At 38.7% G+C, this 20443-nt stretch overlaps 1 protein-coding gene across 1 annotated transcript; it reads right to left on the bottom strand.

Annotated features, from left to right (window-relative positions):
• Nucleotides 1-2864: 2864 nt before the first annotated feature.
• On the bottom strand, nt 2865-7009 carry LOC141362195 (E3 ubiquitin/ISG15 ligase TRIM25-like). The gene is made up of 6 exons (XM_073864324.1): nt 6393-7009; nt 6145-6240; nt 5781-6014; nt 5455-5614; nt 5251-5307; nt 2865-4853 (listed from the first exon to the last, which is right to left on the bottom strand). The coding sequence occupies exons 1-6, from the start codon at nt 6972-6974 to the stop codon at nt 4324-4326; spliced, it is 1659 nt and encodes a 552-aa protein (XP_073720425.1). The 5' UTR covers nt 6975-7009; the 3' UTR covers nt 2865-4323.
• Nucleotides 7010-20443: the final 13434 nt, after the last annotated feature.

Raw genomic sequence — 20443 nt, 5'->3', positions numbered from 1 at the left:
CAAACTTCCACATCCAAACCTGTATTTTGTTGGCCCCTTCCTCTTCCTTCGCTTTGCGACTGCAAAGATCCACACGTCCTCAAACTCGATCTCCTTTTGCAGTCGCCCCAAACATTCGGTTCGCTCCGCAGATTCTACCAGAAACAACCACTACTTCCTGTATTCCTTGTGCCCTTCATATACTCCTCTTCCCGGCTTGATCGTCCAATCATAGATCGCCACGTTTGCGAACACACCTGTGATTAATCTTGCCCAAATTTCGGTCTCGCAGGGTTCCCGGAAGTGGCGGGTGTTTGAGGAATAGCGTCTGGGCGAAACTAATCTTCGCCCACTTTTCGTTCCGCCCTTTCAGAGAGTCACTCCGTGACACTTGTCTTTGTTGAATAATGGTAGTCTACTCGCATTCACAAACATACAAAAAGTGCTAAACATGCTAAACATCTCAGTCTCATAGAAATTCCTCTTTTAGAAATGTCAGCCAGAAAACAGCCCAATCTGAAAAACTGATGCTTATGACATCACAGGCATCTAACTGCCCCTCCACTTTAAAATAATTGGCTACATTTTTTGAGTGGCAGCAAAGTCAGCCAATCAGTAATGAGATTGCAAGTTAAGCCAGTAGGGGGAGCCAAATAGGTGCAAAACCACTTGTTTAAAATCCCCCACCCTAATAGAGCTATCTGAGAGAGGTTTTTAGGAAGCTTCTAAGGCATTACATACCCAAACAAAAAATAATTTGTCTACATGTCACATTATAGAACAAGGATAACCATTTTCTTTTCACTTCTGGGACTGTTCGATTAACAGATGAAATTTCATTAACAGCATCTGTAATGTGCTGCCAAGCTTCCTTTTTTTAGGACCGGAGACGCCACTATGTATGCTTGAAAATAAAATTTGGCTTTTTGAATTAACTTCTGATATTAAAACTTCAATTTCTGCATCTGATAAATTTTTCTTTTTCATTTGCTTTTAAGAAGACATGCTGAAATCCTTCGTTTGGTGTCATAATATGATGCCCATATATAGTTTTCAGCCGGATTTAATAGGCAGGATTTATGGTAATTGAGAATAAGCGTGCACGTGTGTCCCATGTACGATTCATAGGAATTCATTAACACATACACACATGTAACTATCAATTCTGACGTTTACGAAGCATTTGTGAATCAGGAGGAGAGTTTTCGGGAAGGTCTGTTTACGTGCAAATCACTCACATATTTACTCATATATTTATGAATGTTTCATGAATGAGACCCAATCATTCTATGTCACCTTTAAATAAAAATTCCATGGACATTTGTTTTTTGGTGGAGAATGAAATGTAAGCGGCGAGCGAGAGGAGGGGAACAAAGCTCTTAGATTGGTTGGCGAGTCAGATTAAAGACGGCGCGCCACATAAGTGAAGGTGAGACAGGACAGTTATATGACCTGGCTGATGGATGCAAGTGAAAATAGACTGGAAAGGCCCTGTCGACTGGGAACAACCTGAACACTAGAGTGAAAAATCAGAGTGAGTTGGGATTCGTTTGGGCACTGTTGTGATTAATTGTTTTGGGATGTATGTATAGATTTCCTTTTTTTGGGGGGGGGGTATATTGTACCTATGTTCCTCCTCCTATAGAGCCCTACCCTACAAGGCTAATAGTAAGTTATATAAATGGATTGTGGTGACATGTTTTTTGACAGTGAGATATTTTTGCAATATACTGTACATATTTTTGGTAACATTTTAATTAAATGGTTTAACAATGTTTTAACATTTAATTTTATTGAAACAGTCAGCTACTTTTATCTAAATGCTGCACTCTTAGAACAGATATGTTAAAAACAACAAATTAGTGTTGATTCTGGGACAACACAATAAATGCGTTGTCCAAGAATCCACTCATCTCTGTGTTATTATTGAAACAACACATTTTGTGCTACTTTTAACAGACCCTTTCTAACAGTGTGTGATTATACAATTGTGGAATAAAGACATTTGTGATAAAGTGTGACTGAGTGATTCATAGTTGATTAGTACCTGAACCGTAACAAAACTAACTTCAGTTTCATTTAAAAAATACTTAGCAATGGTGTTGAATGATGAATTTGTACTTAAATTTATCTTTAAGCATATTAAAAACACCACATAGACATTTTGTTGTCTTTGTACTATTGCTGCTGGAACTGTGTTGCCAAAGGTTACAAATTAAAATTTCCCATGGGCATTTATTTTCCATTTGGTGACAACACACAAAAGTCAGGATAAAAGGTTGTTGTTCTTTGTTGGTAAAGCATGCATTTTATATTCTGTATACTTTTTTTGCCTCATATTCATTTTACAAAATAATTGTCTCCACAAAAAGAGCACTTTTATACTGTCCCAATACTTATGGAGGGCACTTCACATGTACTAGAATGTACACTACGTAGTTTTTTTACCTTTAAATAATGTCTCTAAAATTATTTCAGTGATAGAACAACTTTTAACTGGTGTGGTGTGCGTCGTCACTTGTGTGTGCGCAGCGCGGAAATACCAGAACGAAGATGGATGCAGAGGAGGTTTACAGTGATCTGGTAGCTAAAAAAACTCTATGTCTGTTGTACGGCAGTATTTTGGATTTAGGATTACTGACACTGAGCAGTTGCTACATCACGTGGCAATCCGAAAACATTTCTAGTTTTACAAATACACATTTTAGCATTATCACTAAACTGTGTGTGGATTTTCCTTAAAACCCATCAAGTTGACTCATGATACCATTTAGTATAATCGCAATCGCACATCGGAATATTAGCATCAATAACCACAATGGGAAAAATTACACAAATCGTGGAGCCCTAATATATATATATATATATATATATATATATATATATATATATATATATTAGGGCTGTCAATAGATTAAAAAAATTAATCTAGATTAATCGCATGATTTCATGAGTTAACTGCGATTAATCGCAAATTAATCGCACATTTTTATCCATTCTAAATTTACCCTAATTTAACACTTTTCAGGTTTTTAATATTCTAATCATATGTACATATATAGATGCTTTATGCAAATGTATGTTAACAACAGCCTGTTTACATTTTAACAGAATCACCAGCCATTGTTTTGTATATGAATTTTCCTTTCAGAAGATTTTTCTTTCTCCATTTTTGTTTGGTGCTGCATCATTTGTGACCTGTGCAGGCAAGTTGAGTCGGAATTAGCAAATTTTTTAAAAATAGTTGTTCATATTTTGACATTCTCTATTAAAACATAGAACAATGCATGATTTGTTGAAATATAACAAAATATGACAGAACTACACGTGTTTGAAGTTGAAAGAGTCAAATTACCACAAAAATTTCCACATCCATACATTATATTACCACATCAATCCCTTAAAATCACTGGTAAAACTAATAGATTTAGCACACACAAAGCAAAAACATCATCAATGTATGTTCAACTTTTTTTCCTTTTGTTTGATTGACATTGAGACAGACTGCTTAAAATCTAAGTGATCTAATATAATGTTACACATCAGATAGTTTTACCCAACAGTTAACCAAACATTTACTTAAAACATAACAGATTATAGAGCCTACCTGCGTGAATTCTTATCAAAACAGATATTTGTAAAACTGTAATTTTGTGTAGATGTCTATATATCCGGGTCGCGCACTCGCGCGTCTGTGTGCACGCGCTTCAGATATCAGTCAGTGAGCGTGAGGGGATCGCTTTTGAGTCTTGTCGCTCTTAATAACTCTTTAACATTAATCAGGTACCGAACTTTATCTCTCTTAATGACTCTTTTAACATCAAGCAAGTCCTGCAGTCTATTTTCTAAGTCATGCATAAAAGCGAAACCAAAATGAATTGAGACGCATTTTTGTATTAGATTAAGCATTAGGAGGACGGTAACGTTACCTCTCAGACGTATAAATAAAGATCATATCAGATGTCCAACGAGCATTTAGAGCATTGGATTTGGTAGACGATTTGCTTAATGTTCTTATTTCTATGAAAACCTTTTACTCATTTAGAGAGAGTCACATATGTCTGCGTCTCTGTTCATTCAACTATGGGCTGGACCAAGGGTCAAACAGAAATTGCGCGTTGCGTTAATCTCCGTTAAAAAAATTAGTGGCGTTAAAATGAATTTGCGTTAACGCGTTATTAACGCGTTAATTTTGACAGCCCTAATATATATATATATATATATATATATATATATATATATATATATATATATATATATATAAAACCTTATGAAAAATATAGCAAATATTGTAATCACTCTTATAAATCTGAATTTATATGTTGCTTAAAAAATCCCTACAATTTATTTTATAAGATGACACATTTTCAGTGTGGATTCACTAAAAATAAAAAAACCAGGATAAAGTGGTTGAGTAAATGTGGTGTTGACTCTGTGTATGAGGTTCATTGTATCAGAGACGCTGTAGAAGGACAGAGATCCTTTACTGTGATCCACATACACTCCTATTCTACAAGACCTAGATACTACAGGGAGTTCAGTGTCTTTGTTATTGTGAATGAATGAGCAGCTGGAGTCTCTGCAGTACAAACTCCAGGACTGATCATTACGTCCAAATCCACACTCATTACCCGACCCCTTCCTGCTGATGCTCTTATATGACACTGATATACCGACCCAACCTCTCCACTCAACCTCCCAGTAACAGCGTTCACACAAACTCTCTCTACACAACACTTGCAGCCAGTGATCAAATCTGTCTGGATGATCAGGATACTGCTGGTTTGTCTTAGTGTAAGTAGCCGTTCTGTTCCCATCAGACAGCTGAATGAATGTATTAACTGTGTTTGAATCCAGTGTGAACTGCTTGAAATCTGGTGAAGATAAACACAAATGACTGCAGCAGTTTAACAAAAATCATCATTGCAGATTTATTGCATTATTTAAAAAACTACACATTTCTATATTTGTACTTACTCTTTATTTGTACTTTCTTTAACTTTCATTTCTTCTCATTTATTATTAGGTTTAAGATTGTTTAATATATCCTTAAATGTTTTGAAAGGTTTATGTTTTTTTTCTGAGTCTCAGTATCTGCAGCAACTGTTGATTTTACCCAATTAATTCACCTCTTTAACAATAACTGACACGTGTGACCTGAACATAAACATTTTCTGTAAACATTAATATTACTCAACTTGTTTTATTCCTTTACTAAAGGATATAAATAAGTCAAAGTTATAAATCATAAAAGTTTTCAAAGTCTCTTACATTGTAGGAAATCCTCCCTGCTCTTCAGTTCATTAGAAATAACTGACATATATGTAACTGAAACATAAACAGACATAATTAATATAATTCCCATATCACAAGATTAATAGCAAAAAAACATTGATCATGACACTGATATAGAGTATAACAGCACTCTTGCTTGTGTGATTTTGTTTGAGAGTAAATGAATATCTGCTACTTTACCTTCTCCAGATATCTTCTCTATCTCCTCTTTACAGAAATCCTCCAGTTTGTCTTTCAGTTGAGAGAGAGATTTTCTCACATCATCAAAAGAGAGAAGAGAGCTGAGAGTAAATCTGTGTGAGACTGAAGACTCAAGAGCTGCAGACAGATACTGAAAACCCTGAAGAAGAAAAGATTACAAATGAACATAAACATTCAACATTAACCACATTAAGCAGTCTGAATACACAGAGGAATATTTATGTTAACCTTGTTTATATTTTTAAAGTGAAGGCTTCCAGAGATCCTGTTAATGCTCACTGTGTTGTATTTCAGAGTTGTGTTACCTGTAGGAAGTGGATGTGATTGTCTATATGTGAAAACTGCTTCAGTTCAGCATCTCTCCTCCTCAGATCATCAATCTCCTCCTCCAGACGCTTCATGACTCCTTCAGCTTGACTCACTGCAGTCTTTTCCTGATCTCTGATCAGTTGTATCACCTCAGATCGTCTTCTCTCAATGGATCGGATCAGTTCAATAAAGATCCTCTCACTGTCCTCCACTGCTGTCTGTGCAGAGCGCTGTTAGGACAAACATTACAATCAGATCCATTACAGGTACATCAGTAAAGATCTCCATCACTGGAGGAGAGTCATGAATCTCAAACTGATCTTCAAGCTGTCAGCAGATGTTTTTCTGTTCAAAACTCACCGCATGAGAGTCCACAGCCTCTCTCAGCTCCTGAAGCTCCTTCTCTCTCTCCTCAATTATCTGATGTAATTGTATCTGTCTCTCTCCCAAAACTCTCTGTGAGATAACAAATAACTATAAAATCTCAAAGATATTACATTAAACTGTATGCTTATATGCATGTAATGTTACAATAATGGCATTCATGGCTTAGCATATTATTAATCATTACTGTTAGCATTAGTGCAGTGTCTGAATTCAGTTCATACCTGTTTCTCAGTTCTTTCTGCTACAGCTGTCACAGTATCATGGTTTTTATGTTTGTCCATCGTACACAGATAACAAATGCAGTGCTGGTCGGTTCGACAGTAGATTTCTAGTTGTTTATTATGTTTTGAGCAGATCATCTCATGAAGTTGTCTGGTGGGATTCATCAAATGATGCCTCCTGTCATTGAAGAGATTCTCATGTTGTTTAAGATGATTTTGACAGTAAGACTTCAGACACTCCAGACAGGACTTGACAGCTTTGTATTTTCTCTCAGTACAGGCGTCACACTCCACATCTCCAGCTTCAGCATAAGAGTCAGCAGGAACAGCAGTCTGAAGTTTTGTCTTCTTCAGTTCCTCCACCATTTCAGCAAACATCACATTTTTAAATAAAACAGGTCTTGGTGTGAAGGTTTGTCTGCATTGAGGGCAGCTGTAGATTCTCATCTCATCCTGATCCCAGCAGTTTGTAATACAGCTCATACAGTAACTGTGTCCACAGGGAATGGTCACTGGATCCTTCAGGAGATCCAAACACACTGAACAGCTGAACTTGTCCTTAAAAATATGAGCTTCTGCCATATTTCAATACATACATACAGACAGAGAGAGACACTCACTTGAAAAGTAGTTTCCTGGTTTTGTGTTAAGAGTCGTGTGCAAAACATGTTAGGTGTGCCTCAGCTACACTTTCACTTTCATTTTTTGGCCAAACCATATAAAGTGTTTGTATTAAATGTATTACTTGTGCGATTTAATATAAACTAAAGCAGTGTTTTAAAGGTGAAAACATTTTAAAATATATATATAAAAAGACTACAGAGAAGTTGTTAATCATGGTAAATTTGGCTCATAAAGCAGGATGTTTTATTATGTGTCCCAAATATTATAATCAACCATGGCATTAATAATTAGTGACTGTATATTTGTCAATGTTTTACTTAGACAAAAATAACTTACATTACAACTTACAACCCTCACCACAGGTAAATAAACAAACACATATCCCCCACACAACCATCGATCACCCAGAAGTCATGACAGTAGCCTCCCCCCCCAAGGCCGGCACCAGACGGACCGGGAGACTCACCCTGTCGCCGACGGAGGTCCTCGATCAGCTCAGGATCCAGTATATCCCAAGCTGGAACCCAGCTCCTCTCATCTGGACCGTATCCTTCCCAATCCACTAGATACTGAAAACCTCTGCCCCTGCGGTGAGAATCTAGTAACCTCTTAACTGTATAGACAGGGGCACCATCCACTAGACGAGGGGCGGGGGGTTTAGGGGCAGAGACGGGAGGATTATTGCGAGCAAATATCACAGGTTTAACCTTGGATACATGAAAAACAGGGTGAACCTGACCAAGAGAAAGGGGTAACTTAAGCTTTACCATCACCGGATTAATGACCTTGGAAATGCTGTATGGCCCAATGAATCGCGGAGCCAGCTTACGAGAAGGCTCACAGATCGGAGAGACAGATCCATGGTAGAAAGCCATACCCTTTGACCACAAACGTAACGGGGTGGAGGTCGCCGATGACGGTCAGCCGCAGCTTTGGTTCGTCTGGAATTAGATAGTAAAAGAGTCTTAGCTCTCCTCCAAGTGCGTGTGCACCTGCGCACGAAAGCTAACGCAGACAGAACCGCTGCCTCGGGCTCCTGTGATGGAAACAGGGGAGGTTGATAACCGTTGGAAAGCTCAAACTGGGACAAATTAGTAGACGTAACGGGAAGAGAATTATGAGAATTCTCAACCCATGGAAGCTGATCGCACCAGGAATTCGGATATTGTGACGACAGACAGGGAAGCGTTCTACCGAGATCCTGATTAGCCCGTTCGCATTGCCCATTGGTCTGCGGGTGATAACCAGAAGACAAGCTGGCCGTAGCACCAATCTGTCTACAAAGCTCCTACCAAAAACGAGAGATGAACTGAGGACCCCAATCTGACACTATGTCAGTCGGAATACTGTGTAACCAAAAGACGTGATTGATCAAAACCTGAGCCATCTCTTTGGCAGAAGGAAGCTTGGGTAGGGGAATAAAATGAACCACCTTAGAAAAGCGATCCACCACAGTTAGAATAACAGTGTTACCATTAGATGCCGGTAAGCCGGTGACAAAATCAAGGGCTATATGAGACCAGGGGCGGGAAGGGCACGGGCAAAGATTTAAGCAGACCAGCGGGAGGTAAATTAGATGCTTTATTACGAGCACAAACCGAACAGGCTAATACAAACTGTCTGACGTCCGTGGTCATAGATGATCACCAAAAACGCTGATGGACGGCAGCCAATGTTCTCCAAATTCCTGGATGGCCAACAAATTTGGACTCGTGACCCCACCGGATGACATCGGAACGTAAACGCTCAGGAACCCATAGGCGACCCGCTGGACACCCCTCCGGAACTTTCCCCTCCCGACCGGCCTCTCTCACCCGCTGTTCGATTCCCCACACGAGGGCACCGACCACTCTTCCCTCCGGGAAAATTGTCTCAGTCCGCTCCGAATCAGATTTCTCGAACAGACTGGAGAGAGCGTAAGGTTTCGTATTCTTCGAGCCAGGCCGGTACGAGAGGGTGAAGTTAAAACGATCAAAGAAAAGTGCCCAACGAGCCTGCCTAGATGTTAGTCTTCTGGCCGAACAGATATATTCAAGATTCTTGTGATCCGTCCAGACCAGAAAGGGCTCCGAGATTCCCCCCAACCAGTGACGCCACTCACCCAAAGCGAGTCTAACCGCCAACAGCTCCCGATTTCCTATGTCGTAATTTTGTTCCGCTGGGTTTAACCGGTGAGAGAAAAAAGCACACGGATGCACTTTCCCATCAATAGACGATCGCTGAGATAAAACGGCGCCTACCCTGACATCAGACGCATCCACTTCTACTATAAACTGTTTAGCCGGATCGGGGATAGAGAGGACAGGCGCAGAGATGAACCGGGACTTTAAATCATCAAAGGCCCCCTGAGCCTCCCTATTCCAACGGAAACACACATTAGATGAAGTGAGAGCGGTAAGAGGTTTAGCGATCTGACCAAAATTTCTGATGAAACGCCGATAAAAATTGGCAAATCCCAGAAATCGCTGAAGCTCTTTCCAAGTGTCGGGTACTGGCCAATCGGCAATCGTCTTAACTTTAGGTGGATTGGGACGAATTTCTCCCTCGGCAATAACAAAACCCAGAAACAAAACCGACTCCTTGTGGAACTCGCACTTCTCCGCCTTAACGAAAAGTTGATTCTCTAATAGCCGTTGCAAAACCATGAGAACATGCTGAGTGTGTATCTGCATGGAGGGAGAAAAGATGAGAATGTCATCGAGATACACAAAGACAAATCTGTTAATCATGTCACCCAGTACTTCATTGACCATGGTCTGAAAGACAGCCGGAGCGTTACAAAGCCCGAACGGCAGAACGGAATATTCCCAGTGTCCCGAAGGTGTATTAAAGGCTGTATTCCACTCATCGCCCTCTTTAATACGTACCAACTGATAAGCGTTACGCAGATCTAACTTGGTAAATACGCGCACTCCCTGTAACAACTCGAATGCTGACATAACACGAAGACTTCCATGACAACACAACATTGTTCTGCCAATCAACGTGAGGATTATGTTTGGATAGCCAGTCATGACCTAAAATGACTGGCGATTGTGAATCCTCTAACAGATAAAATTTCCTCACGATGATAGCCAGAAACAAACAAACTCACAGGGGGTGTGCAATGCGTGATCACAGCCATATGCTGACCCTTCAATGTCCAGGCAGACAGAGGAGAAGGAAGAGGAAAAAATGGAATACCCCAGGACTTGACCGACCCAGCATCCAAGAGACAGACCTCCGCACCGGAATCCAACAACGCCTGTGAATGAAAAGAATGGTTATAATTAATTATAACAGGTAGTGTGGTACTGCTTACGGGAGATTTAAATGACGATGCGCCCACCGAGACTCCCAAATTCATCGGCGGGTGGAACCTTTTACCGGACATGTGGCCGCCATGTGCCCCGGCTTACCACAATACAGACAAAGTCCATTAGATAGACGACGATTTCTTTCACCAGCAGTGATGCGAAACTTCCCCAGTTGCATGGGTTCCTCGGTGGGCATATCAGAAGCAGAATCCTCTGGTTCAGATGACAGATGGCGAAAAGAGCGGCGCAGATCTCTTTGACGATGGCGAGTCTCAACCCTCAAGGCCAGATCGAGGGCAGCCTCCAGTGACGTGGGTGGCTCCCTGAGTGCAATCTCGTCTTGAATGGCAGGTGTGAGACCCTCGAGAAATTGAGCTTTTAGAGCGGCATCGTTCCAGTTGCAGCTAATGGCAAGCGTCTTAAACTTGATAGCAAAGTCAGTAACAGAGGCATTACGGCAGGACCGGCAGGTGTTGGGATCGCCGTCGTAGGTAGGAGGTGTCGCCGTGTGTGGCTCCCGCTCAGTCGAGGCAGCTCCTCCAGAGGTAGAAGATGGAAGTTCACTGAGTGGGGCAACTCGGTCCAACTGTTTGCTCAGTTCATTTAGTTGCTCAGACAGAAGACTGAAATCTCTGGCCGCTGCGTTCAGCAACGATGAGTGCTGTTCGATGACCGCCCCCTGCTGGGGAAGGGCGCTCTGCACTTCCAAAATCTCCAAACTCGCTGACTCCATTGGTGACGCGCTCATTCTGTCACAATAATGGTCTCGGAGTCAATAGCAAGTTCACAATGTTTATTTAGAAAAGAGATATATGCAGAGCAAAGTCAATATATCAAGAACCACACACGGCAATCACCCTCAACTCACTCTGGATGTAATCACTACTGCCGGAATGAAGCACACACGACAGTAGGAGAGAGTGAGTCGGCACTACAGGAAAATAGTCCAGTTCAGATCTTGAAGAGAGAGAGACACCCACGCTCACAGTCAATGACACCAGCACAATCACCACACGCAACAGAGGGTATGAAACACGCACAACTGAAGGTGGAAGGTGGAAGTCATGACAGTTAATGCTTATAAAGCAAGATGTTTTATTATGTGTCCCAAATATTAGAATCAATGATGGCATTAATAATAAGCAACTGTATATTTGTCAATGTTTTACATAGACCCAAATAACTACGAAAGAAATACAGTCTTGTTCAAAATAATAGCAGTACAATGTGACTAACCAGAATAATCAAGGTTTTTAGTATATTTTTTTATTGCTACGTGGCAAACAAGTTACCAGTAGGTTCAGTAGATTCTCAGAAAACAAATGAGACCCAGCATTCATGATATGCACGCTCTTAAGGCTGTGCAATTGGGCAATTAGTTGAATTAGTTGAAAGGGGTGTGTTCAAAAAAATAGCAGTGTGGCATTCAATCACTGAGGTCATCAATTTTGCAAAGAAACAGGTGTGAATCAGGTGGCCCCTATTTAAGGATGAAGCCAACACTTGTTGAACATGCATTTGAAAGCTGAGGAAAATGCGTCGTTCAAGACATTGTTCAGAAGAACAGCGTACTTTGATTAAAAAGTTGATTGGAGAGGGGAAAACCTATAAAGAGGTGCAAAAAATGATAGGCTGTTCAGCTAAAATGATCTCCAATGCCTTAAAATGGAGAGCAAAACCAGAGAGACGTGGAAGAAAACGGAAGACAACCATCAAAATGGATAGAAGAATAACCAGAATGGCAAAGGCTCAGCCAATGATCACCTCCAGGATGATCAAAAACAGTCTGGAGTTACCTGTAAGTACTGTGACAGTTAGAAGACGTCTGTGTGAAGCTAATCTATTTTCAAGAATCCCCCGCAAAGTCCCTCTGTTAAAAAAAAGGCATGTGCAGAAGAGGTTACAATTTGCCAAAGAACACATCAACTGGCCTAAAGAGAAATGGAGGAACATTTTGTGGACTGATGAGAGTAAAATTGTTCTTTTTGGGTCCAAGGGCCACAGGCAGTTTGTGAGACGACCCCCAAACTCTGAATTCAAGCCACAGTACACAGTGAAGACAGTGAAGCATGGAGGTGCAAGCATCATGATATGGGCATGTTTCTCCTACTATGGTGTTGGGCCTATTTATCGCATACCAGGGATCATGGATCAGTTTGCATGTGTTAAAATACTTGAAGAGGGCATGTTGCCCTATGCTGAAGAGGACATGCCCTTGTTTTAACAAGACAATGACCCAAAACACACTAGTAAACGGGCAAAGTCTTGGTTCCAAACAAACAAAATTAATGTTATGGAGTTGCCAGCCCAATCTCCAGACCTTAATCCAATTGAGAACTTGTGGGGTGATGTCAAAAATGCTGTTTCTGAAGCAAAACCAAGAAATGTGAATGAATTGTGGAATGTTGTTAAAGAATCATGGAGTGGAATAACAGCTGAGAGGTGCCACAAGTTGGTTGACTCCATGCCACACAGATGTCAAGCAGTTTTAAAAAACTGTGGTCATACAACTAAATATTAGTTTAGTGATTCACAGGATTGCTAAATCCCAGAAAAAAAAAATGTTTGTACAAAATAGTTTTGAGTTTGTACAGTCAAAGGTAGATACTGCTATTTTTTTGAACACACCCCTTTCAACTAATACCCCAATTGCACAGCCTTAAGAGCGTGCATATCATGAATGCTGGGTCTTGTTTGTTTTCTGAGAATCTACTGAACCTACTGGTAACTTGTTTGCCACGTAGCAATAAAAAATATACTAAAAACCTTGATTATTCTGGTTAGTCACATTGTACTGCTATTATTTTGAACAAGACTGTACATTACAACAATCTTTTTTTCTTTATTTCTTTTAATAAATAAATTCTAAATGCCAATATTGAGAATACCAAAAAAAGGCACTTTAAACCAAACCAATACCTCAAGCTATAGCACAGGGGTGTTTTTACAGCATTTCTCTTTTTGTCTTTCTTTAAAATAAAATTTCCCCAAGTATACATTTAAAATGACCAAACTTTTTGGATACATTCCAATAAAAGATGTAAAACATGTTTATTTGTACCGCTGAGCATTAGAAATGAACCTCTGCACACAAAACAACTCTCGAATTCTTCATTTTCATTTTCTTCATTTTGTTTTTAAGCAACACGTACTGCTAATTATATCTGACTTCATATTTGTGAATTATTACAACTTTAACATGTCTTCACATTCAAATTACAAAGATGATCAAGTATGCTCATTTAAAACTTGTTTAAGCTTTTACATAACATTAAAATCCTTCATTTGTGGAGAATAACAATTGTGCCCATTTTTATTGAGCAGTTTTATGGCATTTGTCTTCCTATACCGATTAACATCAGGATATCACCTGAATACACTGATACTCATTAAGAGCCACATAATAAAACTTCACCACATAATCCTTTCATGACATATAAAATGCACAGACAACATTTTCAGCATAAAATTATGATCACAGGACACGTGTAATTTTAACAGTTAAGTGTTTTGCATCGTCTTAAACATGTTTTGGCATAAAATAAAATCTATAACAGTCAACAAATATGCATAGATTATTAGCACAACAAATCAAATCTTCCCAGTTTACAATGATGATCAGAGAGAAGATGGTTTCACTTCACTTGACAATCTGAAATCAAATACACATTCGTCAAGCGGTCCTATGACAACATACACACTATCAGCATCATGAAAAAGTAAATATGATCCTGTTTTTTTAGAGGGATTTATGGATCCTTTTGCACCATATTTAAAGCAAAATGCTTCTGTGTGAAAAGAGATAATGTTTACATAAAGAAATAGATGTAAATATAAAGTCTATACAAACTGTACAGGGAGGGGGGGCAGCCAGTCTTTGATAAAATACTGCTATCTAACACTACGATATAGTTTCAAAAATAATACAAATAAAATGTGAAACAAATGAAAGGAAAATATAGGATATCCACATGGCCCGTTCCTTCCAAAACACTCTTGAGTTGTGATATCGATGTCCATTATTTGCCTTCATATTTGGGGTTGATGACAGTTGTTACAGCGCTCTTATAAATAGGATTTTCTCCCTGTGAAATAAACAAAAAGTAGCTTTGTAACAATAAGCAACAAATGCACTTAATGCACACAGAGCAAAACAATGCACTTAAATCTCTAAATCCAAAATCTAAATGCATCTCTACCCGTTATAAAACATCCTTAAATAAACTTCAAAACATCACCACATGCAGGTATATCTCTGACATCCTGTTATATATTGGAGGGAACAAAACGATTATTTCAAACACTGAGTAAAGTATTGTGCAGTACTGTCAAATGCTCATGCAGGGATTTATTAGTGATTGTTTAAAGCAACACTATGTAGTTTTTTATCTTTAAATAATGTTTTTAAAATTATTTCAGTGATAGAACAACTTTTAACTGGACAAATTGTACTGTTGCTGCAACCTGAGCAGCCTCCTAGCTGCTACAAGCACACTGTGAAAGTGGCGGTGGAGGGTAGGAAACACAGCCCCGCCTCTCCCCCTGCCTGCAGAAGAGTGTCTGATACAGGGGCGGCGATTGTGTATGGCAGGGTATGGCAGTTGCCATACCCTAGCATTCAGACAAAACACCAGAAATCAACAGGCTATAATGAAGCTCATTAAAAATAATGTTAAATATTTTCAGTAGAACATTTCTGAACATTGGTATATCACTAAAATGGATAATTTACGCGTGTGCTCGACTTCATGCTATAATACAGGAACCGACATGTGGATGACATCAGCGTGCCGCGAGAGCGGTCTGAAAGCAATCTCTTCCGATGATTTCTCGCCTCATCCTCGCGGTACTTTGATGTCATCAACCTGTCGTTCTTGCAGCGCAGCTTGAATTGTGCAGGAGGTTTCATGATGACCGCTGTTGTTATAATCTTTATTTTCGCAAGAAAAATCCTTTTTTGTTTTAACATTTAAACAGACTTACGGTTCTCCCCCACACTCGAGCTATGCATATTGCATACATTATTACAGAAGTAATATTTGTTCTCTGTGAATAAATAAACATGTTCTCTTCCACTGGGAAACTGTAGCGCAGTCGAAGTGGTATTAATTATTTTGCGGATTTTTTAATATGGCCACTTGTGGAATAAAAACTGCACGACGACAAAAGGTAAGACTTGTTTTTGCATTTAGCCCTGTTTTACTAAGAGTTTTATTTAGTGTTTTAGTCTTAGTTGGTTAGCTGGCTGGGTTAACTACGTGTGCTCTATCACATCATTAAAAGTCTTTATTGTGTTTTTATAAGTGTTTATTGGCGGCTGTCATGACAAGATTTGTGAAGGGATGTTACAGTATGTTTTGATATTATCTTGTTTTAGTTTATCTGTTGCTGGAGTTGCACTTGACAACATTTGAAAAGCATTTTAAACAACCATAATTTTTATTTTTGTTTTTCATTTGTATTGCTTCCGTATTGTTGTCAGTAAGTGTACATCCGTGCAATCATAGTATGATTTTATACAGGTTGGTGGAGTTTGTACACATATGGATATAATGTGGTTTCATAGATTCGTTATTTGAATGGCCTTCTTGTACGAAGAATTTTTGCCATACCCTAGGTTTTCGTGAAACGCCGCCACTGGTCTGATACAAGGCACTGTTGCGCTTTTCAACCACATGGGGGAGCTGTAAGTCACTTTTACATGGAAACTACATAGTGTTGCTTTAAATACTTCATACAATTGCAAGATAGCAGATTTAGATTGCAAGATGTCAGGGACGTCAAAGAGAAAAATTGAAAAGTAAAAACATCTGAAAATGGTTAGAATTGAAAGGAAATAAAAGTCATGGGTACAGATAAAAACACACACACACTGAAGAAATATCATGCAGAAAGGAAAGAGAAATACAAACTTAGAGAGCAACAGCTTTACGTCCATAGTTTGGATTCTGGAATTTATTAATAGGGCTCTTGTAAACTGGATTGTCTGTCTGAAAGTGGAAATGGGGCAGATAAACAATCAAGAACATATAAAGTAAAGTAATAAAGGAGATGAAATGATAGAAAACAAATAAAGGACAAAAAGAACAATGGTCATGATACAGTATGTAGGAGAAAAGATTCAAAGTATACAAAGCATGGAGGAAATAAAGAGTAACCAGCACCCAAGACACATTGGGGCAGTTTCCCGGAGGGATTAGACTAGTCCTAGACTAAAATAAATGTATGAGCTGTCCAAACTGCAAGCATCTTTTACTGAAATATCTTAAAATACACCAGTGCCATTTGTTTTGCCTCAAAATGCACACAAGTAATGTTTTTAGTAAGGTATGTTTGTTAAAACTAGTTATATTTCCTAATTAAACTAAGGCCTAGTCCTGGTTTAAGCTAATCCCTGTCCGGGAAACCACCCCTTAAAGTTTAACCTTCATACTTCATACTTTTAGAGAAAGTTCACCTAAAAATGGAGGGTGAGTAAATTGTAGCCTAATGCTTTTTTTGTGTATCCCCTTAAAGGGTTAATTCACCCAACATGTTTCTCCACACACATTCTCTGTGCTTAGACTGTGGGGTTCACACAGTTAACAGACATTTACTTCAAGCAATGTGTAACAACTGTCTCGTTTCATCGCAGGCCGACAGGGAAAAATCGACACACTAGTCTGAAAAATAATCCTCACTTTCACACGGCACGAATAATCATACACAGTGTAAAAGACTTTATACAGATCTATTGTTTTAATTGTATTTCACATTCATGTCGCTTTATTGTGCCCAGTGTGAAGAGCCTTTAAGACACAACAATATAATGAGTAGAACTAAATACAACAATGTGAAGAGATCCTAGCCCCAGCATCACATATTATTAAATCTAAAAAGTTCCATTTATATTCTGTGTATTGTAGATTAAAAGAAAATCTGTATTTGCAAATAATGTGTTTAAACACAATTAAATGAATTATTTACACTTATTCACGTCATAAAAATTATTCTTACTTTAACTAAGTATGTCATTGTCATCTTAACTATTGCCTATTTTTCATCTTCTGTGAACAGCATAATGTTTTTGTGTGATTTTGAATTCTGCTTGCCATAACAGAGGTTTGCCAATTTGCACATTTGTTCTAATCTAAAATGTTAAGTTTCAGAAACAGAAGGGGGCAGCACTGAACCATCCACAATGACCACAACAGCCCAGGCCACACCAAGAAAAATGAGGCCTTGAAAGCCCAAAATCCTTTCCTCTCAGCTCCACGGCTGCCTTAAAATCCATCAAGCTCAAAAGACATTCAGTGACCTCCTTAATGCACAACTTGACATTATGAATTTGCAAAGTTTAAACTTTAACCATGAGACAACAAAAGATGAAAAAATGATCATGAGCAGCTTCCAGATCAGTAGCAGTGCTAGACCAATCAGAACGATGTCCGGCGACCACACCCGCCACAATGGGGATGATTTCAGGACCCGGCGGACACCCTGGTCTATTACATTTCTTTTTTAGCATCTTTATTTTTAGGAATGTGTATATATAATGGAAAAGCATCCAACTGTCCCATTCTTCTTTGTTATGATTGGATGCTAGTGTGCCAAACATGATTTTTTTTACTTTAAACTGAACATATAAGAACTCATTGATCATCAACCTTCACTATAAAGACTGTGCTAGTTTTGCCATTCTTTTAACCAGGAAAATAACCCCACAAAAGGTAATATTTTGGATCTTTGTGGTCCTTATTTCTACTAATATTGATTAGTCTTATAATTTAATTATCCTTTTAATAGTTTTAAATTATTTCTATTTTTATTTAGATTTCAAAATATATTTAAATCCATATTTCTATTTTTATCATATTTATTATATATGTAAGGAATAATTCACAACGGGCTCTTGAATTATTAGAAAAATAATGCACACCTGAGGTGGTGATATATCGTCTGTCATGTTGTTTTTGTTCGTCCTTTATTGCAGTGTACTATGCAAAGTGATATGGAACTGTAATGCAAGAGAGCAGCCTGGAACTACTTTTGTTGTGCTTTCCCAGAAAATAATTGCACACTTCAGAACGTTCATCAGCTAATCAGATTCAAGCATTGAAGAACTGGACAATATATATTGTTGGGATCACACGCAGGCATTTTTGTTTATTATAAGCTCAAAAGAGCATGTGACGCGATATTCTTTTATGCTGCTGTATGATCTCCGCTTTAGCGCAGCAAGTGACGAGCTAACTTACCTGATATCTGCTTCAGTCCAGTTTGCTGACATTTCTCATCATGAATGTTGATATCCATGTAATCCCTGATTTTAGAGAGTTGAACCAACTTCATGTTGCCATGACACGTTCCTCCTCACTACGGCACGTGCGTCATTGTTTATGCATCTAATTTATCATTTCCTGATAACTGCTTCAATCTAGTTTGCGACATTTCTCGTCGTGAATGTTTATATGCATGTAAATCTTTCGTTTTAAAGAGCTGAACCATAACTTTTGTTATCACTATGACACGCCCATTATGGCATTGTTTCGGCTTCTTGTTCACACAGAGGGTTTTCCGTGTATCTTACTAGGTCCTCTTTCCGTCAACGATCCCAGAAGCTTTACGGGACGTGTTTGCGTTCACACAGAAGCTTGTCTGGCAATTTTACGGGTATTTTCTGGGACCAAAGGTCTGTGTGAATGAAGTTTAAGTGGGTAAAAGTTAGGACATTTCCAAGCGCTTAAACAATATTGGGGCCCCCAAAGATAATTTTTATTAGTACATGGGTGTGACAGAGGGCCCAACCACATACTGAATTCTTTCTTAGGGCCCAAAAAGCTAGTGGTGCCCCTGGCTGGAACTGTGTTGCCAAAGATTATTAAGAGAGAGGAGGGGAACAAAGCTCTGAGATTGGTTGGCGAGTCAGATTAAAGACGGCGTGCCACAGAAGTGAAGGTGAGATGGGACAGTTATATGACTTTGCTGATGGACGCCAGTGAAAATAGACTGGAAAGGCCCTGTCGACTGGGAGCAGCCTGACTCCAGAACGAGTCAGCAGATGGCACTGTCAGATTGTAGCAAGGGGTGCTACAGGACACCATTATTGTCTATAAAGGGCATCATCATCTCCTGTGTGGTGGGACAAGCTATCCTCTCTCCCAGCCATTAAGGGTTCAACGTGTCGACTGCGTACAGTGAGAACTGAAGTGTGGAGGACTGCAGGTGGACTATTTGAATTGTGACTTATTTGTATCTTTTGATGAAGTGAGTTTAAAAGTTTAATAAAAGTGTTGTCTTGCTATTTAAGAATTAATTAAATTAATTGCATTTCGATTTTTATTCTTGTTTCTTGTGTGGGTTGAGTTGGGCTAAATTATATCAGGGAGGTAATAAAAGCAGGAGTATGTTTTGCTGTGTATTAGAGTAAGAAATGAGTGTGAGTGAGTTGGGTTTCGCTTGGGCACTGTTGTGATTAATTGTTTTTGGGTGTATGTATAGATTTCCTTTTTCTTTTTTGGGGTATATTGTACCTATGTTCCTCCTCCTATAGAGCCCTACCCTACAAGTTATATAAGTGGATTGTGGTGACATGTTTTTTGACAGTGAGATATTTTTGCAATATACTGTACATATTTTGGTAACATTTTAATTAAATGGTTTAACAATGTTTTAACATTTAATTTTATTGAAACAGTCAGCTACTTTTATCTAAATGCTGCACTCTTAGAACAGATATGTTAAAAACAACATATTAGTGTTGATTCTGGGACAACACAATAAATACGTTGTCCAAGAATCCACTCATCTCTGTGTTATTATTGAAACAACACATTTTGTGCTACTTTTAACACATCCTTTCTAACAGTGTGTGATTATATTGTGGAATAAAGAGATTTGTGATAAAGTGTGACTGAGTGATTCATAGTTGATTAGTACCTGAACTGTAACAAAACTTTAGTTTCATGGAAAAAATACTTAGCAATGGTGTTGAATGATGAATTTGTACTTAACTTTATCTTTAAGCATATTAAAAACACCATTTTGTTGTCTTTGTATTGCTGCTGAAACTGTGTTGCCAAAGGTTATAAATTAAAATTTCCCATGGGCATTTATTTTCCATTTGGTGACAACACACATAAGTCAGGATAA

The sequence above is a fragment of the Misgurnus anguillicaudatus genome, chromosome 25 (genome assembly GCF_027580225.2).
Source record: "Misgurnus anguillicaudatus chromosome 25, ASM2758022v2, whole genome shotgun sequence".
In the NCBI taxonomy this organism is placed as follows: domain Eukaryota; kingdom Metazoa; phylum Chordata; class Actinopteri; order Cypriniformes; family Cobitidae; genus Misgurnus; species Misgurnus anguillicaudatus.
The sequence above is the reverse complement of the archived record's forward strand: the minus strand, read 5'-3'. Positions and strand labels throughout refer to the sequence as shown.